We start from the raw sequence: 27,095 nt of genomic DNA, 5'->3' as shown, positions 1-27,095 counted from the left end.
CATTCTTCTATGAAAGAAATTCCGAGAATGGCCCGAAAAATGTGACGTCACAATACGACGATTGACGTTGCGTATTGATTTGAGAAAAAGAATCCCATTTAAAACCAGTAAAATTGTACATAAAACATGTTTTAAATTAGAAAATCATTTTCAAAAATTAATTATAAGCGTTGATGTCATTTTTTTTAGTTTCATCGGGGTATGAAATAAATTTTGTTTGCAAACTTCTGTAAGAATCCGCTTTGCGGATTCATACAGTTTGCAAACAAAATTTGTTTCATACCGCGATGAAACTAAAAAAAATGACATCAATGCTTAAATAAAGTGAAACTGCATCAAGGAAAGGGTCAAGATACAATTTGAACATATTTATGTTATAGACCTTGATATTTTCAGCTCCATCCCTGTTGGACTTTATTGCAGCTTGGTGCACTGATAGAATATCATATGTAGTGGTGTTAAATGATGAAAACTGTTATATGACAAATTCTGCTGCAGTTATTGCCCCTGATAGTGCAGAGGTTTGTGCTGATGAACACGACAATGCATGGAGTCTTGAGTGGCCATTTGCAGATATGCATATTTTGAGAGAATTTTTGTTGATAATATAAATAAGGAAAATTCTTACCAAAGTTTTTAGTATTTGTATTTTGTGCGGAGTACAGTTCTGTCACAACAATTGTATTTATGATGTTGATTGGCTAGCTGAAAGTACAACAAAGGGCAATAACTCTGCTAATGATAGCTTGTAGATAAATGCACACAAGTAATATTGTAGGAGAGTGATATGCAGAATGACCACCTACTGTAAAGGCTGTTTACTGGAGATTAAAAACCTAAAGGATGTATTTTTCAGACATTGTGATACAGCAAAATTTTGTCTATATATTTGATTTCATTGCCTAATTTGTACATGTACATATTTTCCAATTTCACTTGACTTTATTCTTTTGTCAAACAGAATGAAAAGTGGAACCCTTCAGTATTATCACACATATGTCAATCATTTTTTATATCAGTATAAAATAACAAGGTACACTTTTTTCAATAATTAAAATGTTGTTTTATTTCAACTGGGAAACATAACAAAATACAACAATTTCAAGACATTGTTGTACATTCTATTAATAGAAAATGAGCTAATAATATGTAAAAATAAAAGTAATGCATTCTACAATGTCAAAGAATTAAATACCATGAAGTTTTGAACACCTTTAATGCTCATCAATTCTATAAGTGTAAAATAAATAAATAAATAAATAAATAAATAAAAATAAATAAGACTGAAGCTTATAAACACCTGTAATTAGCCATTCATAAATGTATCTGGAAACTTTAAAGCACTTGAGTCCTACACATATCAGGACCATTGGGCCTTTTTGTATTCAATAGGTAGTCATTTGATGACAAAAACGTTGACTGTTGAAGAATGCTGAACCTCATTATTTAATTTAGTTTAAAGTTAGTTTTATTTTATTTTAAGCATATTGATACATTGTACAAAAAGACACTGAGAGATAGGAACAATTTTTAAGGGCCTGTTCATTTATGCGAACAAACCGGTTTGTCAGTTTTTAAATGTAATATTTCAAACATTTATCTTGGCAGACCTTCAAATGTTAATACAGGCCTTGGAAGTCTTTGTCAAGGCTCGTCTGAAAACAATATATAAAATCACCAGGTCCGTCTTTATTTCATAAATGAACACCGATCCAAGTGGTCTAACCGTTTGGACCGCAAAAACGAAAACTGCCCTTGTGTCACAGACACTTCCGTTAACCTATCACCATTACTAAACAGCAACTGATAACTTCAGTACATGATAGCATCATTCATTCACAAACACTCACTCGCAAACGTGTTTAGCAACAATTAATGGCAACAACACTAGTTTAAACCAAAAATTTAGTTTTTGGGTGAAATTAAATATAATCATTCAATTTCATGTGTGAAATATAAAATTTACAATGTGAAATTAAATAAACATTCTCAGAAGCAGTCGTGGATAGATGGACGGAGTCGGAACTCAAATATAGAAAAAATCAAAGCGACTTCAATATCACATCAGTCACAATATGACTTGTAACTATAAATAGACCTACACATGTCATACCCATTATTATTGATAACAAATTACAGATAACAAACATTGAATTTGTGGCTATCTTCTAATTGGAAGAAACCTTTTGAGCAATAATAACATGTGAATACAAAGCTACTGAAAGAAATGCTTCTTATGTATGAAATTAATGTTACACATACATATATATACAAAATGAATGATTCGAATATATGAAATAAATGTTTCATGTATACAAAATAAATGTTTCATATATACAAAATAAATGTTTCTATACTGTCTGTATAAGATATAAAATGTAAAGGGATGTGAATGTGTACATGTATCTAGTTCTGTTGCCAAATAATATTAAGAAGTGTCACAATACAGTGACAAAGTAAGAAATGAAACACAAAGAAAAAAAGAAGGATATTAGGACTTATTGAGACAGGGACCTCCTAACAGACAAGGTAAGAGATCATATTGTTTTCATACAGTGAAACCTGTCTTTATCGACCATTGCTGACACTGGCTTTACAGACACACTGTCATATCCGACACAATGACTCTGTCTCATGCAGTGTCATTAAAGTAATATTTTCACTGTATTTTATTTGGCTTTAACGGCAGCCTGAATTATCCGACCTTATCCATCTGAAAGGTGACATCATTCAATGTCATTGCTGAAACTGACTTTACCAATTGCAACTCACTGTCATATCTGACACAATGACTCAACCAGAAAATGTGTAAAGTCATGTTTCACTGTACATACAAATTTTATCAGATGGTGGGATCCATTTTATACGAAAGATCAAATAAACATGTACATGTGTACACAAATATTAGCACCAATGTCATTAACTAACAATTCCGTTCCCAACAAATTAAATTAAAAAAAAATATATACATATTTCCCATCATTTTGTGTAGGTCACTAAAATAAATTCCATTCCTATAAAAATGAAACAACAAAAAAATGACACAGTTTACTCCAGAATAGTATTCATGGCGTGAGGTGCAAGGCTCCGCCTGTACATGTTCGGGTCATTTAGGGTCATGGACGCCACAGAACTTGGTCTTAACTCCTCCATATCAGGGCAGTTCAATGTTCTCCATCACTTTACTAGCAACAGGACTGGCCTCATGGACATCATTGGCAATGCTATCCTGAAGCAGGCGTAGCATGTGTTTTATCTCCTCCAATCTGAAGAGTGTCTGTAAAAGTGATATAACTATTGAACAAGATCTGATGAACAAGAAAAAAAAAAGTGAAAAGAAAAAAAAAATTAAAAATCGATAAAATTTCATTTACACATGTTTGATTTTTCACTTCATATTTTAATAACATTTGACAGCAGCACAATTATCTTAAAGCTGAAATAGCAAGAACAAAGTATTGCAATGTATCTGAAAATGGTCAATTTCAGGTAAAGATATGTACCTGGCCCTCGTAGGCAAGATAATAGTTGTCTACATAAGGATCCTCCTCAATAGCTGTCCTCAGCTTGGAATCAAGGAAGTTAGCAAGCTCCGAGCCAGCCATAGTAATTCGAGCCTTGCAAACATCTGTCAGCTTTTGTTGAAACACCATAACCATCCTCCCCAGTTGAGCCTCATTAATAGGGCCCTGTAACCATGGTGACCAGGTTATACAACAATTGCTACATTTCATCATTTACAATTGTATATAAAAGAATAATACATGTCCCCTACTGGCCCCCCTTAAAACAGTGACCTTGAATTTGACCAAAAACCCTAAAACTCAAACTTGTCGGAGATGTTAGTTATAGTCGTTATCATTGTGTAAAGTTTGATCAAAATCCCTGAAGGAATGAAGCTGCTAAATCACTGAAAATCATTATGTACGTACGTATGAACAAGACAGACAGAGAGAAAACCTATATTCCCCCCCCCCCCCCCCCGATTTCATCGGTAGGCGGCTGATAATGCCAGTCAATGATAAGATAAAAATCTATATTAACTGTATCAATAAAGAAATGACCAATCTGATATCTATCCAGCAGTGGATCATCAAATACAATTGTTATGTATCTGATTAATAATCTGCAATATTAGCTTATATGAGCCATGGATGAATGCAAATGAGTGATATTATTCAATTAAAAAAAAAAAATCATTAAATTTGCATTTAAAACAAAAATACTTTAGGATTGAATTACTAAAATAATTCAGATGCTAAAAAATTACCCTAAAACTCAAACTTGATCTTTTAAATTTTTGATTAACCAAAAATGAACAGTCCTAAAAAAATTGAAAATACTTTGGTGAGATATATTTTATTTAAGGCTTCAGGAAAATAGTAAAAAATAAAATTCCTTGATTTATATTTTCTGTTACGATAATGATATTTGCAATGCAAGGCATTTTAATCCTTCCCACCTCTAGTTCCTCTGTTGAGCTGAGTGAAGCAGCTGTCACTGGGGTCGCCTGACTGCGCTTTGACTTCCTGGTGCCCTTTGACCCCCGACTGGGCTGCTGTGAGGGTGGAGGAGGTTGACGATTCCTGAATCTCTCTTGATTATGTCCTATAAACTCCATCATGAGTTGGACAAGGTCTTGTAATGTTTCCACCATGAACGTTAAATACTCTATCTGGGCGGCCATACTGTGTAACATACGCCAGCTCTCCGCTATGTGGTACTGGTCCTTTGGGAAGTAGAAAATATCATTGGTTTTGAGATGTAACAAACAATATTATTGGTTAATATTTTACAATGTTGAGATGTAACAATCAATATGATTAGTTGATATTTAACAATATCACTTCAGACTCATCAGATCTGTTTTGATACAAAACTGCTTTACTGACATGAAAGTAAACTTTGACCTTCACTGGAACCTGAAAGGTCAACGTTCAAATAATAAGTTTGCTTGGCAATGGTACAGTGAAACCTGACTTTACCAACACATTGTGGGACTGAGCCAATGTGTCAGATATGACAGTAGAGTATGTAGCTGTTTTGATGGATATGGTTGGGTGATACAGAATATGTCGTTTAAGTCAGTGGTCAGTTAAGTCTGGGTTCACTGTATATAAGATTATTGACTCCATTGATGATGATATCGAGGTATAAAATTCATTTTTGAGTTTGAAACATCCGTTCAAAGTATTTCATTTCAAATTGATTCATACGTACTGGTAAAATAAACCATACGTAGACCGCTATCTAAATGAAGAGTTAATCAAACCTGATTGAGAATACTCCTGAGAAGAAGGCCTCGATGGACTGTCAGCCAATCACAGTGCAGCTTGGCATCTCCCAGCATTCTGTTGAGAAACTGGTGTGCAGTACGTGTGTTTGCTCCATTCATAGGATCTCCACCACATCTAGGGCCACCATTTTGATAATGGAAAGCTGCCTGTTGGAAAAAATTACATAATGACAAATAAACACAACAATGATGGTGACTGATTGATCCCTTCTTATTTCTGCAAAGGAATATCCGTGCGAATATCACAACAAATACACATTTCCTATTAGTATGATTTTCAATATCTTAGAAATCTGTGATTCTTGATATTTAAATCCATGTATACATTTTAGTAATTTTGCTGATTTTTACATACGTCATAACATTAAAGTAATGCTGAAAACTCAGGCTTAAATAATAACTCTGTCCTAATATATGTTTAACCCTGGCAAATACTAGCCACAATATACCGCTCGGCTATAGAGATCTTCTCTTTAGCTCAATTGGTTGAGCGTAAGACTAGTAAGCCAGAGGTCCCGGGTTCGATCCCTAGCGGAGGCAGAGTGATTTAAATTTAATTCATCATGCGTTTTGCTATATATATCAGTACGGACTTGTAAAATATGGCCACATACTTCCTGTGTCCTTTAACCCTCTGTATCTATAGAAATATACAGTGGTACATTCTACTCACTCTGTCTTGGGACAGGAATATGGACTGGTAAAATGCCACTGGATTGTCAGGGTAATACACTTCAGCACTAGAGAGAGAAAGAAAGAAGTTTTTCCTTTAATGTTTGATGTCATTCAATATCACGAACATTTACACTATCAGCCTAGGTAACAAATATCAGTATCAATATGAACAAATAGGGAGGCAAAAGAAAAAAGAAAACAATATGAACTTGTTTAAGTATTCTCATATTACCAATATATTAAGTTTTATCAAAATCTGTTTTGAAAAAAATTAAAATGCTGGAGACTTGACAAAGATTTTCTATAAATAGGAACTATGACCTTGTTCTTTGCACCCTGAAACATAACTTGCTCCACTTCTCATACTTCGTATTCTCATACTTAACAAATATACTATATAAAAGTTTTGTCAAATTCTGTTTAAAAAAATCAAATTGCTAGAGGGTTGACAAAGATTTTCTAAAAATAGCAACTGTGGGATTGACCTTTGCACCCTGAAACATAACTTGTTCCAGGTATTTTTATACTTACACAATAAATGAATTTTTGGCAAGGGGATAAAAACTTACTCAACATCATCATCGGTGAGGAAATGGAAGAGAAAGTATTTTCGCACTGGTACATAACGCCACTGGTCCAGGAAAACGTAGGCCTACATACAACAAACAATACACAAAACTCGGACAAATACAGTAAATAACATATCAAAAGTTTTTATAACTTAGCTGCTTTCTTATATTATTTAACAGTGTTAACACGGATATAAAGATTGAACATTCTACAATAAATTTTCCATTGCTTGTACGCAGAATGTGGCTTTCTGATTGGTTGAGATTTCTTTTTCATACCTCTGAAAATAAATCCGAAAATGGCGCAAAATATGTGACGTCACTATACGGCCATTGACGTTGGGTATTGATTTATGAAAAATAATCCCTTATACGATCAGTTAAATTGTACATTAAACATGTTTTAATTTTGAAAATTAACTTCAAAAACTAAATATAAGCATTGATGTCAATTATTTTTTATTAAGTTTCATAGGGGTATGAAAAAAATTTTGTTCACAAACTTTTGTAAGAATCCTCTAAGAGGATTCATACAGTTTGAAAACAAATTTTTTTCATACCCCTATGTAATTAAAAAAATTGACATCAATGCTTATATTTAGTTTTTGTAAATGTTACGTTATTTGATGGACCTAATTTTCATGGTTTCACTAAAACTATGAAGCAGAAAGATCACTTTTTGCTGAAATTATGAAAAGGTCCAAAATCTTCCGTAAAAAATTGTAAATAATTTCCTCAGGATTTTATTTTAGAAAAATTAAGTTGGAAATAACCTTTATACATTATAGATATTTTTTTTCAGAAAATGAACGACTCACCTTCATAAATATGGTCTCTTTGCTGGAACAGATAGCCACACACTCGGTGATGAAGCCATTTTTCTTGGTCATTATGTCAGCCCAGGTCCAGCGGGACTGACCGTCACCAAAATATGCTCCCATAACTGGAACTTCCTCTTGTCTTATCAGATCACTCAGATGGTTGTGCACTTAGGGCAGAAATACTATATATATTCGTTTGCTTTAAAAAAATTATCAAAAGTTCTAGTTTTCATTGTAGAAGAAACACTTTTCTACAAAACTGACCTCTGACCTACATGTGCACTTACGATATCTATCTGAAAATAAGCCATTGCTAACAAAACAAGTGCAATCAATGATTGCGAAAGCTCACCGGCGGCAGCAATCACACTTTGCATTCATTTTTTATGTATGTATAAGCATGTCATTTTGAAATTGTATGTCACATAATATCGCTCCTAGACCTCTAATGGATGTATAAATCAAATAAGAAGGGTGTGGACTTACAAGCTTTTCAAAACTAACCCTCAAAATCTTTAAAGTGAGTTTTTGTGTCAAAAAAAGTAAGTCCACTAAATAGTAAAATGCCAATTTTTTTCTGCATGATTTGCCACAGCATCACTCCTGGATCTCTAATGAATGTATACACCAAATTAGAAGGGTGATAGGTGTATACTTTTGGACTTACCCCTAATACTTTAAAGTGAGTTTTGGTGCAAAAAAAGTTAAGTCCACAAAATGGTAAAACGCGACGCGGACACCGGGGTGACAGCATTAGCTCTCGGTTACTCGTAACTGGTGAGCTAAAAATCACAAAATCTTGATTGTTTTTTATTACATAATTTGTTTGATTTTCCTTAACTATACGTACAAAGTATATTATGAACTATTGCATGGCTAAAATGGCTATTGCACGATTATGTAATAAAACAAGTATATCATGGATGTCTGTGCAATAGTCCAGAATATTTGACCCTCGGTACTGGCAATGGACGGCTGTTCTATTGCACTCAGCCTTTAGCCTTGTGCAATAGAACAGCAGTTGATTACTAGTACTGAGGGTCAAATATTTAAGACTATTGCACAGAGAGCCATGATATATACTTGTTTTATTGCATAATCACTAAAACACACTTAGAATCACTGAAATCTTGACTTTCCTGTAGGCCTAGAAGTCACCATGACCGCCTTCTGGCAGTGTTGACAACTGAGTGACTTAGAAGCTTGAAAGGGTAGAACATCATAGTTGTTCAATAGTTCGCAGGTGAACAAATTCTGAAATGTCACAGGTGTTTAATAGTTCGAACCTGATTGCATTATGAGCATTTTTGTTACTGATATATACAGTTGCATTTAATATTTTGAACAACTTTAACAGTTTATTCACATGATATACAGTACAAAAACACCTTGCTTAATACCTATAAGAGCAAACAGCTGGATTGCCTCCCCTTGACATCCTGGCGGTCCCTGGATATAGATATGCTCATGTAGTTCAATCTCATTAAGGTATGGCTGCATCTTCCCATACAGAATACTAGGTCCACACATCGCCATGCAGATTGCCACCTAGACAAATAGGTACAACATATATATTATATAATTCATTAACGTTGATATCAAAATTTACTTTGTATAACCTGGAGGAGAGTGAAAATCACAAGAAACTAAATTCTTTATAAAACAAGCATTCTGAGATTTATAAATCCCTAAAGGTTCCTACTACATTAGAAGAAAGTAAGATGTTCCAAGTGATAATTTTATCAAAAGATAACAAACAGGCAACATCTTAAGACAGTCATACCAAAAGTTCAACTGAACCTTTAATTTGAACATTTAAACCAATAACAATTTTGGCCAATGATTGTGGCAAACATGAAGAAAAAAAAAAAAAAAATCCAGCTCCACCCTGCAACATTAATGTTTGACTCCCAAAGAACATCTCTGAGCATGATGTCCCATTAAAACTGAATGGTTTGATTCATAAATAAGTTTTTCCCTAACATAGATTGACAGACTAAATAATGGTCAAATTCGTACGTGTATATACTTTATATGTGTATCATTATATTTGTGTATACTTAAATTTATTTGTTCTTTTTTTGTCTTGCTATCACTTAAGAGTAAATTATTTTAGATTTGCCAGATACTGTTATATTGTCTAAGTTTTTTAAAACTGTGTTTGGAAAACATTTTACGAGATAGTACACTGTCTAGCTTGACTCATCAGCTTGCATGCAGGAAGAATTTTTATTTTTCGATTTTGTTTTAATAGTCCACAGCCAATATGCTGTGCAGAAAATGAAAACCGGAACAATTTTCTGGGTTATAAGTAAGAAAGCTATTTATGCTTTTCGACTTATAAGGTTTTAATTGAGACTTACCCTATACGCGCCCTTCCTCTGTATATAGCTCTGTTGCTCAAACACCTGTAAAATACCAGCTATGATTTGAAAACAGTTATCTCCCTTTCTCAGTTATCTCCCTTTCTCAATTATCTCGCTTTCTCTGTTATCTCCCTTCCTCAAACTTTTATTCGATGAAAAACGATCATAATGTAGTGGTCAAGGTAGGCCATAGGAACTTCTATGTACCTGTACATCATTTCAGAATTTTGAGGTTTTCAATAAGTAATATTTGATTAATATCATTTTTAGACTGCTAGAAATATCAACAATGCATTTAAGTGTAACCTCCTTTCATTTAGACCTAAAATTTTGAAAAAAAGTCGAAAGTTATGAGTATGTGATCACAGGTCATAATTAGTCATGTAAATTGTATATTTGTGCTGTGGCCTGCTATTTCTTATCCCGTTATACCTCTATGTAGACAAATATATTTGACATTTAATTCAGATTTGGTAAAACATTATTTCATGACTGTTCTGAAATATCTTAAAAATAAAACAGTCTTGGAAATATGCCATGAAATTAATCATACTAAAATACATATGAGCCACAGATTATTTTCGAGATTTATTTTCAGCCAATTGTTGTCCATATACCATATAGCCTGGCATACCTTTAGGGTTTCGGTGAGAGGCACATACATTCCTGTATCAAGTACTGCTAAAGCGCTTGGTGTGCCTGTAGGTAGAGAATGTAAACCAATCTAGGTTTGATAAAAACACTTTTTTTATTTCATTTACATTGTGTTTAAAATGATAAAATATGTTCATAAAGAAATTTACTTGAGGAAGGAACCGTGGAATCTTGATATGAATAGCCTCAAGAATGTATGCTGACATATCTTGAGAAGAAAACAAACTCAAAAACAATAAGATTAAGTGGAAATGATATCACAGTGGTATGATGCTGAAAATGATACTGTACAATTAATGCAACCCTAACCCAACCCCTAGGAAACACCACTCAGACCCTGTATTACACCAAAACCTTGTCTTACCCCCTGGGATGTACTGACCACTCTCCTCTACCCCTCTATATATGTGTTGATAATGAAAAACCCTAACCCCAGGGATTTATTGACCATGCTTGGTTTGGTTCATTGTTGTTTAATAGCCTATCAACAGCTAAGGTCATTTAAGGACAACCTAACATGCAGTATGTTTGTATTAATTCTCCTTGTGATAGTCCGGAACTTTTGCTGATTTATAGTGCTACCTCACTGAAGTAAACTGCCGAAGACACCCAGCAGGTCACCCTTCTTTATCCCTCTATATCAAACCTGACCAGCCCTACCCCAGAGATATATACTGCCCATGCTCCTCCACTCTTCTATACATATGTGTCACACCTGACCAGCCCTACCCCCAGGGATATACTGACCATGCTCCTCCACCCCTCTATATAAGTGTCACACCTGACCAGCCCTACCCCCAGGGATATACTGACCATGCTCCTCCACCCCTCTATATAAGTGTCACATCTTACCAGGCCTACCCCCAGGGATATAATGACTGTGCTCACAGCCCCTCTATATAACCCTCTATATAATTGTTAGTGTGACATACTGACCATGTCCATCCACCCCTGGGATATGGTAAACATAGTTGTCTGGGTCCTCCAGCTGCATATTCTCGGCACTCCCCATTCTCTCTGTAATGGCGTCTGACCGTTCAAAACATAGATCCATTCTGGGAACAAGAAATGATAGAAATGATACATATACAGAGAATCAAAATGAGAAAATTTACTACCTATATATATATACATATTATGTCCATGTTACTGGTACATTATTCAGCTCTAGCCTGTGTATATGTATTTGCAAAATTGTCCCTCCCACATGTAATGCAGTGTATGATACTTATATCAACAAGTATTAGAAATATGATGGACTCTTCTTTATTTTACACTGACTAACAAATGAAAATCAGAAAAATCTAATTTTACTGCTCTTATGTCCAGGATCATACTTTAATATATTTAACATACAAGTTGTGTATCTCACAAGATGAAATAATCGTTACAAGATGTCTATGTAACAGAAAAATGTAGATGTAAATAATGATCTATAAGGACTTAACAGGGAGGGAGGGAGGGATGGATGGATGGATGGTCTTGTCTTCATAACAGCCAGGGACTACGTACATGACATCAAATCATTTAATGATAGATGTCAATATAAGAAGAAAGAAAAGAGTAGGAAAGAAAGAGTTCAGACAACTGATTACATGATGTAGTATTGAACACAAAATTACCATGATGTTTAAGCATTGAACGGCTTTCAGTTGGCATTCATATTGACTATGAATGGCAACTGAAAGCCGTTCAATTCTTATATTTACCATCTGCGATGTTTTATTTGTCGTGCGATTTTTTTTTGAAATTTTCACATTCAAATTTCAGTTGGCAGTTCATAAGCTGGTGAACTCGCAACTGAATTGGTAGGGTTATATAGTGGCAGTGCCATACAATTGTAAATATAGATATATAAATCACCATGATGTAGATACAAAATTACCAGGATGTAGATACATAAATTGCCAGGATGTAGATACATAAATTACCAGGATGTAGATACAAAATTACCAGGATATAGATACAAAAGTACCAGGATGTATGTATATAAATCACCATGATGTAGATACAAAATTACCAGGATGTAGATACATAAATTACCAGGATGTAGATACATAAATTACCAGGATGTAGATACAAAATTACCAGGATGTAGATACAAAATTACCAGGATATAGATAAATAAAGTACCAGGATGTATGTACATAAATTACCAGGATGTAGATACATGAATTACCAGGATGTAGATACATAAATTACCAGGATATAGATACATGAATTACCAGGATATAGATAAATAAATTACCAGGATGTAGATACATAAATTACCAGGATGTAGAGGAGTTAAATTCTTACCTCATAGCACACTGGCGGAGAATGCTGACGAGGAGAGGGTACGGGTTCGGGGGAAAGTGTTCACCTGTGGCGATATCCAGGAGGAAGTCGTGCCATACCAGATCTACATGGGTGTCCACCAGGTACTGGAGGCAAACAATAAAATGTTTATACCAAATAGAGGATCTAACCAAAGTATTTATGAAATATTGATAGTGAATTTATTGATTTATGATTATAGAGACTTAACAGAAAAAGAAGTTAGTTCTAGTAAATATCTCATATTTACCCGCAGTAGGACAGCCTCTCTTGCAATCTGTTTGGATGTTGAGATGTCTTTGTTCATACAAGATTGTACGTCTATCACTATGAAAGTAAGACAAAACAAAATTGTAATTTATAGGTTTGGTCTCCAGAAAAAAACCCCTTTCATTTCAATAATAAAAATAATTGCACTGTTTCCCCAATCATGTTAGAGTCTAGAGTGAATAGTCAATTGTATTGTCCTTTAGTAGATGATTAGAAGGGGGAGGGGCCCCATGGGCCTTAATACAGTAACAGTCACCCCAGTTCTGATATAGCAATAGCTGTAGTCAGTCTTCTAAAGTACATTTACTTCTTGACCACGTGCACCTGTATAAATATCTTAGAACTCAACATTTTCCATATATAACAGTAGTTTTTGTTTTGTTTTTAAAACATAACCAATGTAAAAACTATAAAAAAGGTGTTCAAACACAACAAACATGACTTATCTAATGTCTAGTATACAAAAACTGGCCACCAAAAGGTTTTAAAACTTTAAGCTGCTACATGTATGATTCTATGGTGTGAACATGAACTAAGTCTGTTGAGGGGCACATGAGAGTATCACAGACACAAAGTTTTCATTTCAGAAGTGGTCAAGATGGACATTATCCACTTATTAATGGTGTAACGATGTATCAGATCACAGAGTGGCGTATCAATTCATCGTCTGTCTTTGTCTCCGATTTGTATTGCGATACTTGAAAATTTGTAGTTATCTCCCTTGACCAACTTAAGCTTACGTTTTGTAGTAAACAACATGGCGGACAAGGCTGTTTCAGTAGCTTATAAAGCTGCCTGTTTGAGTTATTTCGAATCCGAATTATCTAAATTCAAGAACGCTTTGTGGGAAACAGAAAGAAACATATGTTTTTTGTAACAAAAGTAGACAAAGAACCAAATATTCTGGAAATTCCACGATCAAAACATGACTACTGTACGATGGAATACCAGATATCTGATGGGTCATCAGTTTCTCATATATCGTGATACGTATCGTATTGTGACCCCTGTATCGCGATACAAATCGTATCGCTACCGGCCTTGCGACACACAGCTCTATCACTAATGCACGCATGTACTAAGTGATTTCTATACCCTTTCTTTATCAAGTGGAAGGTGTAACGAAACTTGGCCCCATGACCTTAAGAGCAGGTCAAGATAATTTCTGTTAGGAAGCTACCAGCCAAAAATCATAATTCTATTCCTTTTTGTTATTGAGTGGTACATATTAGACTTGACCTCTTTGTCCTTGAATATGGGTCCTAATCTCTCTTCACAAACTTTATTGGACTAATCATCTCAGGAACCTACTAGCCAAATATCATCTTTATAGGTCTTTGAATTATCAAAAGAAGTTTTTTTTTAAACTAAATTTGACCCAGGTGACCTTAATAATGGTCAAGGTCATATCTTCTCATAAGCACTGCTGGACTTCATCTCAGCAACCTACTAGCCAAATATCATGATTATAGGCCTGGATTATAGGCCTGAGTTAATCAAAATAATTTCAATGAGTTGGTTTGTTTTTAAACATTTGACCAAGGTGACCTTATAGATATTGGACAAGGTCATATCTTTTCACAAGTTTTGCTGGGTTTCATTGCAGGAACCTATAAATGTACTTGCCAAACATCAGGATCCTAGCTCATATACTCACTTATGCTTCAGGCAGGTGATCAAAAATTAAGCAACCTCAAAAAAATCTTTAACTATGCGATTAATTTAAATCAAATAACCAAATCGCACATTTGATAGATATGACTACATGGGAAAGTTATACCATGTGGTTATATTGAACTGTTTTACTCTCAAGCAACAGCAACAGAGAGAACTGAAATTGGTCTGCTGGATCTAAAATACAAAAAGTATATTCAGGAAATTGTGGGGGGGGGGTTGAAATTTGGTAAGTCTAAACAACATGAACCATTGGACTACGAATTCCAGGTGTCTTAAGTGGAAGGAAACTGGTTTCATCATCACCAGTGATTTGAAATCATCTCAATTGAGAGTTTGAAAGTCCTGGGTTGGAACCCAATTACAGCATGTTGCATTTTTTCTCTCCAGTTGTAAGTACAGTATACATACCATAACGTTCATGATTTTTGATGTGGTCATTCTCGACACCATGGTCTACCTGAAGATCCATGTCACTTCCCTATTGAAAAGTAAAAATAAAATTTGATAAACTCTTGAGACTCAAGATAAGGTGAACCAAACAAGTATTGGAATTGAGAATTACAGGGATAATTCTGGGTCAGAAATTACCTGAATTATGTATAGGAATTATAAGGAAGCAGGAATTTTAAGTGGATGCAATTTTTCTCTATAGTGAAAAACAATTGACCCTTGTGACCTTGAATGAGGGTTAAGGTCATTGATTTGAACAAAACTTGGCAGTCCTTCATCCCAACATGTTACAGGCCCAATATCATATCAGGTCTTCATGGGTATTTTGGTAACTGAGAATAAGTTGTTAAAATGGAAAAGTTGACATCAGCTGGACGCTGCACCACTAACAGAATAATCTCATTTACCTGTTGGGCAGGTGAGCTAGTAATGAGATGTTTACTAATTCTGGTGCTTGGGGTCATGATATTTTATGAAATTAATTGATTACTCTGTAATTTGAAATCTAAATCTGACCAAGTTGTGTAAACAGAGAGCTGACATACCACAGGGTCACTTCTTTGTCGGAGTCTGGTAATTGGGCGTGGTGCTCTTTCAGGAAATGTCATTTGCATCTTCAAAACTAACTCCTACAACAGGTAGAGTGACTTATTCATAACAGCAGTATCAGTGTAAATCTTTACCATCATAACAGACGCTACCTGTATGAGTGACTGTTGGTAAATGAAATCTATTTCAGGCTGTAGAAATCAAAGTTTAATTTAATGAACACATTTCAGCAATATTTGATTCACCACATACTAGTAGTTAAGGCTATATGCTACATTTCAAATAACACAAAAGATTTGTGAGAGAGTTGTCCCCCATATATCCTTCAATGTTTTCAGTTTCATTTCCAATACATTTTCATGAATGCCGTTCTAATAATTATTTACATGCATATCATTAAGCTATCAACAAAGATCAGGTTGTATTTAACTACAATTATATAACAGGTTGATAGAACTCTTATAGACAGGCAAAATAAAACAGCCAACATTTCAAGATATGACAATCCAACTTGACACCTATCATGTCCTTGACCTTTTGGCGTATTGTCATCAATTGTTTATGACCTTGACCTCAAATGCGTGGTCCTGAAATTCAAGAGCCTCGACCTTGAACATTAGATAGTTCTGAATGTCTTCAAAAACACTGATACGTACTATACCTTCATAATCAGGATACACTAATCAAAACACTTTTATAAAACAATTATTTTGGTTTGTGAGGCCAATCTAACGGAGAGGGAAACACACAGGAAATTAGGATAATCAAGATAAATTTAATCTTTGTAGGTACAATTGTTTGTGCTTGTTGTGTTAATTTTTTTTATGTATACAGACAATATTCTGTTTATATCATGTGGTTTTTCAATGTTTTGAACTCTTTTGAAAATAAAAACAAAAGTAAGCAAAAATTCAATTTTACCCAATATTTATAATTTTCTAAAAAAAATTCAAGTTGTTAAGATCTGTACACACAAAACACAGATTGATCCAGTGTGAATTACATTCAATAACTGAACATGAATATTGAATAAATATGTTTAGAGTACATTCCTAACAAACATGTATGAACTAACTTAAGAAGTACAAATGTAATTATTTGAAAGTACCAGAAACATAATTCTGAATTTCATTTTTGACTGTACCTTAAATATCGGTGCTCGAGGAAGGGTGTCCTCAACAATTTGAATCAGCAATGTTAGACAATACCAGTTAAGGTTCTTTAACGTCTTCATGGTCTAAAGAAGAATAAGATATACATAATCAGGGCTCAGCACATGCAAATAATAAAAGAAGTTTGAGATATACATAATCAGGGCGTAGCAAATAAAAATAATAAAAGAAGATTGAGATATACATAATCAGGGCCCAGCACAAAATAATAAAAGAATGAGATGTACATAATCAGGGCCTAGCCAGTAAAATCTGTATATGAAAGTGTGTTGGATTTAAAGAGCTTTTAAACAAATAATTTTTCAGGGTTCGATGACATCTATGAGTGTTCTTTCCCTTCACTCATTGAAATAATGGGGTATATTTCATCAATAGAAATGATAAATTCTATCGTTCTAATATAATGAACCATAACCAACCGTCTGTACGTGATAACCTGATCCAAAGGGTATCACAGATCCAGGCATCAAGTCATCAATCTGAGACATCATCACTTTGCCAGCCGTCACCTGGTCTGCACTTCGAACATTCCTGTGTAAGACAGCACAGTTATCTCCCTTAGATTTTTATTGTGATCAGTTAGATATGGTTTGACCTTTAGAGTGTCTTAATTCATTTCATTTTTGTGTGACAGTTATCAGAATAAACTGTGACAAAAAGCAGCAAAACATGATATAAAGCAATATGTGATATAAAGCAACACATGATATAAAGTAATATGTGATATAAAGCAACAGATGATGCAAAACAGGATATGTGATAAAAGGATATCATATTTATTTATGTTTATTTCATAGTTCTTAGTATAGTTCCTTAATCAGAGAAGACTTCATGATATGAAATAAAGCAATATACGATACAGTTCATTGTCCAAAATATTGACCAGTCACTGTTGCTGACCATGTCATACTTACAGGTCACTGTCTAGAAGGTTGACCACTGCTTCCCTGTATTTTGCCATTTGTTCTTTCAATACACTGGTTTCCTTTGCCTGTCCAATAGATTATTAAATATATCATATGTGAACATTCTTCCACACAGATCTTCATTGAGAATTTATCTTTCAAGAAACTGTTATATGACTTAATCTAGAAAAAATCATAACACAATCGTATAACATAAAAAAAATCACAACTGATGATAGTATAGATTCACTAACACCAAACAAATTTAAAAATTAAAACAAATTCAATTTTTAAAACATCCATTTTTTTCTGTTAAAATGCAGTGTATGCTATTAAAGACTAAGAAAACACTTTTTGTCCAAAACAATTTATACTTGTAAAGCCAAAGACTTTATTTAGTTCATATAAAGAAAATACAGATCAAATACAAAGTTTCTATTAATGAAAGTCTCCTAAAACTGAACAAAAATTGTGGTTGCAGGAGTGTTCAGTTTTGATGTAGGAAAGGAACTTACACCACCGAAGCCTTTGAGGAAAAAACGCAGACTCTTGTTTTGTTCCATTAGGTAATACAATCGTCCAGCAGTGCTGTGCAACAAGCGGAAAATCTCTACCTCCAAACCAAGCTCAAACGAATCTCTTAAGACAGAACAAAAATACAAATTCATTATTTTACACTGTCTCATAATACTTTCAGATATATATATATTTGATTTAAAAGTAACATTAATTCCAAGAAGATGATGGCATACAACAAATTTCATCTATATGTGTGTTTTGAGATAAAACAATACAACCAAATATTTTTGTTTTTTAATTTGCATTTGAATTTTTTTGTGGTTGACATTTTAAAATGGACAGATGAATTTATTAATCTTTGAAAATTTTAATTTGTTGTATGAATTGAATGTTTTTGAATTTAAAAAAAAATCTTTTTAAAGACACTAATGATATAGTTTGAATTTCCCTACAATGGAGACCTCTCTGTTAAGACACCACATGTATTATAAACGTCCTTCTGTGTTATAAAGACCAGATTTTCAAACTACCCCAATGATAGCCTTTCCCACATACAAATTATAGATTTATATTGTATCTTAATTCACATACTCAAGATTCTCAAGTACATCAATTTAATCAAGTGATCCTGGAAACTTTGAAAATCCAATCATTACAAACATGACTCTAAGTATGATAGGTTTATAGAAGAAGATATTTAATTTTTTTTATAGGAGAACATTGTAGTCTTTAAACTGGAAAGTATGTGTAGTTATAATTATTTGAGCCATTTGACAGTCATTGACAACATATTGAAATGTAGACCAAACAACATGACTTCAGGCCTTATAGTTCAGATTGAAGAAGATGTCTGAATATTTGTGTTACCTTTCCAGCAGTAAAAGTATGATGACACAGTAGCATGAATCAAATAATTCTGCATGCATGTGGTGACCAGCTAGTTTTTGCTGCAGGTGAGACCTAAAAAACACAATAAATACCTATATGTAGTATTACATAAATCACCAGGGCCCAGTTGTTCAAAAGGTGATTAGCTTAATCATTTGATAAGTGAAAATTTCATTTCTCATTTGTTGCAAAACCTATGAGTATATCATCTTTTAATTGTGCCAGTTGGAAGAGAATTAAGAATTACAGAATTTCGTAAAGTTTTGTCAAGTTAGCTCTACCAGAAATTATTACATGAGCATTTGAAAAATGTTGTTAAAATGTGATTAGCCTAATCACCTTTTGAACAACTGGGCCCAGATGTTTATTCTTCTTTGAAATTTTGCTTAATTATTAACCTTGATTTGAAATTTAGAATAGAATCTTTTTCATTCATTCCAGAATGTTTTCAAGTAACAGTATCAAAATGTACATATCTACATATAGCTTCTGAATCAGGTTGATTATATATGATTGTATATTCATATTATTAACCTTAATACTAATGAGGTTGATACATATTTTTAGTTTATTAACCTGCTTAACCAAGTTTTCACACGATTACATGTATCTTATTTTTAGCCACAATAATTGGTACATATTAAACACTTATGTCTGACTCCCATGTATAGGGGAAAAAAGTCAAGGAAATAGAACTTGAGTCTGACTCTTGTATATTGGAAGAAAACCCCAAGAAAATAAAACTGGAGTAACACAAGGTGTGAATTTGATAAGGAATTATGATATCCATAAGTGTGCAAAATATTACGTATTAAAATAATTGAAATATAATATAAAATACAAACTCACTTCAGTGGGGCAGTAATCTGCCAGGCATAAGGGCCATAGGTTGTCTCGTCACCAAGCTTGAAACCATCGATCCTAATCTTCTGAGGTTTCAGATGACTAAAGCGATCATGTACATGTCGTCTCACTGTGCGTACATCTTTTTCCTGGTTGCGTGTAAAAGGACGATTTGTTTGACTCTGTGCAGTAGCACGGCCATTTTTTGTGCCTGCACCCCTAGGGGTATTTCTTGGTTTGCTTGCAGATGCGTGGGGAACTAGAACAAATTTTTTCAATTTTTTATTTTTAGAAATGAAGGCAACTGGACAACCGTCATTATATAATTGTATAAAAAGAGAATGAAGCTCAGTGGAATGACAAAATCTTAGAATTATTTCAAAAATCTCTTTAACAAAGGAATCTATCGTATTAAAGATTTTCTACTGATTTTTCCATTCTTAATATAAAAAACACACGTGGATTACCCACATACCACTGTTACATACATATCCATAAATAAGCCTATGTATCGCAATTGGCCTACCTATAAGTATTGAGGTTCAGTAACAATACCAACAAACAATAGTTTGGTTTCCTATCATAAGTTCACCTCCTTCTGTAAATCAAAATTTTTGTGCTAAAATGGCCTCTGGGCTTTGTACAGATTAAATATGGTAAGTTTTTGTTGCATGTGAATCTCTGTTCAATACTGTACTAAGACATACATATTTTAGCAGTGACCTTATCTTCGTGTTTTTCGCGCTAAATGGATTTCGCTAAATTATGATTGCGATAAATGCTTTTTCTATATAATTATTGTTTCTATATAAAATAATTTTGGTGCGCCAATTCATCAATGCACTAATCTGTTTAAATTCGGAAATGTGCTAAAATTTGAGAGCACCAAATTAAGTACGTTTACAATATTGGTACCTGGGGCTCGAGTTTCTGCCTTCTGGAAGGAATCAACTTGAGGTGAGAAGATGGACAAGTAGGCCTCTGCATGACTTCGGTTAAGGAAGACACCCTCATGTAGAGATGACATTGGATACTCACAGAAACTTGACAGGCTAAAAAAGCATTGTAATACAATAGTTAGAAACCCCAAAATAAATTCTGGAATATTTCTAGTGGAAACTATATTAGCATCATCATTCAAGTAATTTCAATAAGGTGTTTCAAGTTTTCTCTATTCCTAGAAAAGTTTTAAGCCAAATTGACATTTTTTTGTGGAAATAGTGAAACAGACAACAATTTGCTATATATTTTTTTGTCATTTGATTCTCTTCCAAAATTTGGTAAAAATTGAAACAATAAAAAAAAATTTCCAGTCAAAGGCAACATTTGGATGGGAAAATAGCCAGATTGGTTAAAAAATATTGTATACAGTTTGTACATCAACGTAACATGTGATCCAACATCTCTGCTACGCTTCACAATACCAAGCCATAGCAAGATCTCTGGCTAACTAGCCTGATGCTCTACCAAGATTTAAAGATTTCAAGATTCCCCTATTCTACCCAGCGAGATAGAGAGGTCTTGGGTTCCATCCTTAGTGAAGACATTTAATTTGATACATTGACAAATATGCTATTGACCTCTGTTGCGATAGACTGATATCACATATGTATATCATATACATATTTCTGAGAGTGTAAAAAAAAAAAAGAAAAAAGAAAAAAAAGACGTAGATACATGCCATAATTTGTTTACTTGGGTTAATGACTTATTTCGTTTTAACATTTCGGGAGAAACAAAAATATCATTTAACAGGTTTCTGAACTTCATGATAATTAATAAATAACGCACAGCTGTATTTTTGACAATGTAAAAAATATAATGAAACAAAAAAATAATAATAAATAAAAGTAAAAATAAATAAAAGAAATTCAAATCTGTGCTTAGATACTTGTATATTAATTAACTGATGGTCATTCATTACATGCTAGAATAATTGCCACACATAAGAATTTCTCTGCATAAAATGTTAAAACTTCCATTGAATGTAGATGTATGTACATATATACTTATCCCTTTATATTTCGTAATGAAAATTTAAAACAAATTTTACACACATACTATCAGAAATTTGAAATCCTCTAAAATAAATGATACTGTAATAAAAAAATAATCATCTTTGTAAAATTCAATTTAAAATATATTGAGTACCTGGTAAACTTTACTGAAAGAAAACTTGTTGAAAGGTTTTAATTTAGTGACTGAAAGTTATTTAAATAATTACCCGGTAAGTACCAAAATTGCAAGCACTAAGTTTACTGGTTGTTAGAATCACAGCAAAACTATTGGGTACAAGTTTATAGGAGGTACTAAATAGACTACAATTTGTATGTATGTTAAACAAGGTCTTAATATATTAAATATTTAATGGGGTTGAAATTTAGCACATATACAAGGTTCATTAATTCCATATACATATAATTTAATTGTCAACAAAATCTGTGAGGTTAAATTATAAAACCTCTTTTACTAGAATCTAAATATTACACAATACGTCATGTAGATGTATAACAGAGGAGAATATGCAGTATAGTATTATATTATGCTCCTAAACATCTTGGAATAAAAAATTACTGTTTGTTGGGTTTGTTGCATTTTTTAATAGATAGAGAAATGAAGTTTGATATTCTAACATTTTTTTCTAAAATAAATTAGTGTAAAATACATAACATTAAAGTGATCATAATTTAATATATTTTAATGATGAAATGCAGTTTGAATTTAATACATTACAATGATGCACTGGAGCCTGAATTTTATACATTTGATGGGGTCTTATAATAAATACGTATTAATGGATTCTGAATTTGAAGCTTTTTAAATGGAGTCTTAATTTAATAAATTTAATGTGATATAAATATACATTGTAATACATTTAATGGGATGTAAATTTACTTAAGCATTGATGTCAATTTTTTTAAGTTTCATCGGGGTATGAAACTAAAATATAATTGACATCAACGCTTATAATTAATTTTTGAAAATAATTTTCTAATTTAAAACATGGTTTTATGTACAATTTTACTGGTTTTATATGGGATTCTTTTTCACATCAATTGTCGTATTGTGACATCACATTTTTCGCGCCATTCTCGGATTTTTTTTCATAGTGGTATGAAAAAAAAATCTCAACCAATCAGAAAGCCACATTTTGCGTACAAGCAATGGAAAATTAATCATATTGATGGGATGTAAATTTAAATTGTAATAAATTTAATGGGATGTGAATTTACATTGTAATACATTTAATGAGATCTTAATATACATTGTAATACATTTAATGTGATCTTATTATACATTGTAATACATTTAATGGGGAGCTAAAATGAGGTATAAATCCAATATCCTTATCGGGCCTAAATTTTATCTATGCATTTGGTATCATTTCAGCTTCTGTTTCATGAATTATAATGTACAAAGTGGATGCTCTTCAAATAATTCAATCTAAATCAAATGTACAGTCTTAATCTGTATGATTTATGCATTTTTGATTTTCTTTCTCTTGGTAAAAGTTTCAATATTGAGGCTTTTAATATTCAAATAAATTTTATTGGGCACAGAAATAACCACTTTAATGGGGAAAAATAACAATTTTAATGGGAACAAAAATATCAATTTTAATGAGACAAAAATATCAATTTTAATGAGACAAAACTCATGCTTTAATGAGAACACAAATAAAGTTTTGAATGAATACATGTACCAAATAACACTTTGTTTTAAGTGAAAACAAAAACAACCCTTTTAGTGGAAAAGTGGGAATAAAAACACTTTTAATGAGCACAAAAATGATACTTTTGATGTGTACAAAATAGCACTTTTAGCGGCAAAAAATAATAATTTTTTAACACTTTTAATGGGCTTAAAATAACATGTGTGACGGGTATGAAAATTCCACTAATAACAAGCACATATTAACATTTTTAATGGGATGTAGATATAATATAACAATATGTATTATTAATTGGGTACAAATACATTGTAGTAGCTTAATTAACACAGCTGAAAATGACAGGAACATGTTAACTTATAGCAAACTAGCTATATGTTTTCGCTATAAACTGAAATCTGAAATCATACCTGGTCAACTATATCTTCAATCTTACCTACTCAGAACTAGGTACAACAGACCCCTACATATCTGACCTACTCCAGATTGTTTGGTTATTCAGACGTTTGGATACATAAATTCATAACAAGAGGTTAGCTTGTTATGTTGTGGACAAAGCAGGAGTTTCGGTAATTAAATATTTGGATATGTGGTACTCAAATATTCTACATTTTATGTAAAATGTTATTATTTTCACAGAATTCTGAAATTTTTATTTTTTTAATAGCAACTATTAAACAGTGCTAATTGTCTTTAATTACAATTAATTCAAATTTGTATTATCACCTCTCCGTTTAATTATCTATATATAGACTACAAATATAAAATTTGGATGATTTACTAGCCTAGCCAATATGTTTAAATATGACATCACAGAAAGATTATGACCACGTATGATTTTTTTCAACAATGTTAATTCATATCAACATAAACAGTATTGCTACCCAGATTCATTGTTTGTACCGCCCACGATGTTGGTCTCCGATCCATTCCTGTCAGAAATACAAGCCATTGATTACAGGTAGATATCACATGCTCTTCGTCAGAGCTAGGGTTGGGAATCACGAGTGAAGATTTCACAATCGAAGATTGGTTATAAACAATATTTCAAACTTTTTCTGAATTTTAATTATTCATATAATCTAAAAAACATTCCTGATAAGTGTCTACACTGGCCCATGTTATATACCACTTCACATTATCTTTATATGGAGAATTCCAAGCTATAACACACAAATAAGATGGTGACAAACATAGATTACCCAACATGCAATTTAGTCATTAGAGTTATCTCCCCTAATTCAACCTACCCTTCATTGGCGTCAGATGTCAAAGACAGAGCGATAAAGTTTAGACCAAACTGGACCTGTCCTCTTGTATAGGTCGTCACGTCAGGGTCCACACGAAAAATACACTGCAGAAATATACGGTAGACATGTTTTATACCTGATTAAGTTTGGGAAAACATCAGGCAAAATTAGACATTTACTTTTACATAATTATGTATGTAAGAATATTTGTTGTATATATACAATTTATCATACTTACATCCATGTAGATATACTTGTTGGATAGAACTGTATCACTCATAGCTTGTAGAAATGTTTCCTACAATAAAAAAAACAAAAAACTATAGGGCTGCACAAGCAAACAGATGCATGATTTGCCAGTTATAGTTTATAAACACTTCCTAACAGGTCTGTTGGGCCTTTTCCAATGCCTACCTACATACACAAATTTATTAGTAGGAAAAAACAAATTGAAACCTGATTTTTTTCTGATCAAAAAATTAAAGATGCATGCATGTCAAAAATTTGAAAAAATATAAACTATTTTTTCAAATTCATTTCATAGCATCATGATCATTATAAAAAGTAAAACCTTAAGATGAACAGGTTTGATACAAATCTTTTTTTTAATATCCTATAATTAATTTCAGATATGAACTATTCCCTCTGGTCACATAGAATTCATTACTGTAGGTAGATATCAGACAAGAACATCCTTTATAGAATTAAACTTGCCCAAAAACAGACAAATGGACAGAGGGACAGTCAATATTCCATAGCACATCTGCTGTAATTCAGCAAATGTGTAACAATTCAATTAGGCCGAGGTCAAAGGTCAAGTTGCAGAGTTGTCATTTCAATAGTTGTACTGACTACTGATTTGTTATTTTGCCTTTTCTCCTCAGTTAAATTTTCTCTGGATGTACAATTTCTTCCAACAATTAAAGACCCCTCACACATTTTTATCAGAGCTAACAAGGATGATGAGTATGATTATCTTTTTTATCAGGGCTAACAAGGATGATGAGTATGATTATCTTTTTTATCAGGGCTAACAAGGATGATTAGTATAATTATCTTTTTTATCAGGGCTAACAAGGATGATTAGTATAATTATCTTACCAAACTTGTTCCACACTAGTTTATATGAATAAATAGATAATGTCTCTATAAATCCAAATTTTCAGCTTCGTAGCCTTTGACCAGGAAACAGACTCATTTCTCTTTTCAAGTCAGTATCTTGGCTGTTCCGACAAACTGGAAGGCTCAGGAGCCAAAAATTTGGAATAATAGAGACATATTTGCTTATTTGATTTGATTTGTAGTATAATTAGTTATTATTTGGTAGAAGTTTATATTTTCTAAAAAAAATTCTTTAATTTCGATTTTATGTGACCTTTGAACTTTGCAATGAATGACCTCCTTGGGACATTGGGGTTGTTTGAAATTGTCTTATAAAAGTTTAGTACTGTACATTATTTATCCTGAAGCCCCTTCTCCATTAGAGTAAAAGTTTAGTACATGTACTGTATTTATCCGAAAGCCCCCTTTAATAGTGTAAAGTTTGAGTACTGTATTTACCCTCCCATAGAGTAAGAGATTAATACAGTTTTTATCCTAAAAAAAAACAACCTCCCCACCAGTGTAAAATATAAACAAGAGGCCCAGGGGCCTTAACGGTCATCTGACTCTAAATTAAAACCCTTATATTATTGTATAATATTATATATGTATATTATATATTGTATGCATTCTCTGTAGCAAGTATATAGTGGCACTGTTGGCCATGGTGGCCATCTTGGATTTCTGACCGACCCAATAAATAACAACACTTAGTCTCGACCATCTAAGGATAATTTCTGGTAAGTTAGAGCTGAATCCCACCGGTGGAATTTGAGAAGAAGTTTGAAATAGGTGTTGTTCAGGAAAACCATGATTGTGCAACCATGTTACAAAATGGCCGCCATTGCTGCCATGTCGAGTTTTTACGAGGCCAAAAAAATAACAACAATTTGTTGGCCCTCCCTCCTTAACATCCACACCAATTTCCAGCTCAATGGCACCAGTGGAACAGGAGAAGAAGTTTAAAATGTGTTTTTCAAGATGGCGGCTATGGCGGCCATCTTGGAAGTCGGACCGACCCGAAAAATAACAACACTTGGTTGGGTTCATATCAGGATCATTTCAGGCAAGTTTCAGCTCAATTATAATAGCACTGATAAAAAT

The 27,095-nt window shown here is 33.0% G+C and overlaps 1 protein-coding gene across 1 annotated transcript in view; it reads right to left on the bottom strand.

Annotated features, from left to right (window-relative positions):
• Window positions 1-1,044: 1,044 nt before the first annotated feature.
• LOC117332781 overlaps window positions 1,045-27,095 on the bottom strand; it is a 43,256-nt gene continuing 17,205 nt past the window's right edge. Inside the window, 26 exon segments of the mRNA XM_033891812.1 lie at window positions 1,045-3,165; window positions 3,167-3,277; window positions 3,504-3,689; window positions 4,463-4,729; window positions 5,273-5,443; window positions 5,970-6,036; window positions 6,541-6,623; window positions 7,359-7,528; window positions 8,762-8,909; window positions 9,725-9,769; window positions 10,362-10,426; window positions 11,318-11,436; window positions 12,680-12,804; window positions 12,948-13,024; window positions 15,053-15,122; window positions 15,640-15,723; window positions 16,788-16,880; window positions 17,235-17,346; window positions 17,730-17,806; window positions 18,236-18,359; window positions 19,107-19,199; window positions 19,977-20,229; window positions 20,886-21,022; window positions 24,525-24,572; window positions 24,891-24,994; window positions 25,129-25,188. Coding sequence (XP_033747703.1) covers window positions 3,049-3,165; window positions 3,167-3,277; window positions 3,504-3,689; window positions 4,463-4,729; window positions 5,273-5,443; window positions 5,970-6,036; window positions 6,541-6,623; window positions 7,359-7,528; window positions 8,762-8,909; window positions 9,725-9,769; window positions 10,362-10,426; window positions 11,318-11,436; window positions 12,680-12,804; window positions 12,948-13,024; window positions 15,053-15,122; window positions 15,640-15,723; window positions 16,788-16,880; window positions 17,235-17,346; window positions 17,730-17,806; window positions 18,236-18,359; window positions 19,107-19,199; window positions 19,977-20,229; window positions 20,886-21,022; window positions 24,525-24,572; window positions 24,891-24,994; window positions 25,129-25,188 — 3,006 coding nt within the window. The 3' untranslated portion in view covers window positions 1,045-3,048.

Source organism: Pecten maximus, chromosome 8, assembly GCF_902652985.1.
Source record: "Pecten maximus chromosome 8, xPecMax1.1, whole genome shotgun sequence".
NCBI classification, from domain to species: Eukaryota; Metazoa; Mollusca; class Bivalvia; order Pectinida; family Pectinidae; genus Pecten; species Pecten maximus.
This window is presented reverse-complemented; position numbering and strand designations above follow the sequence as displayed.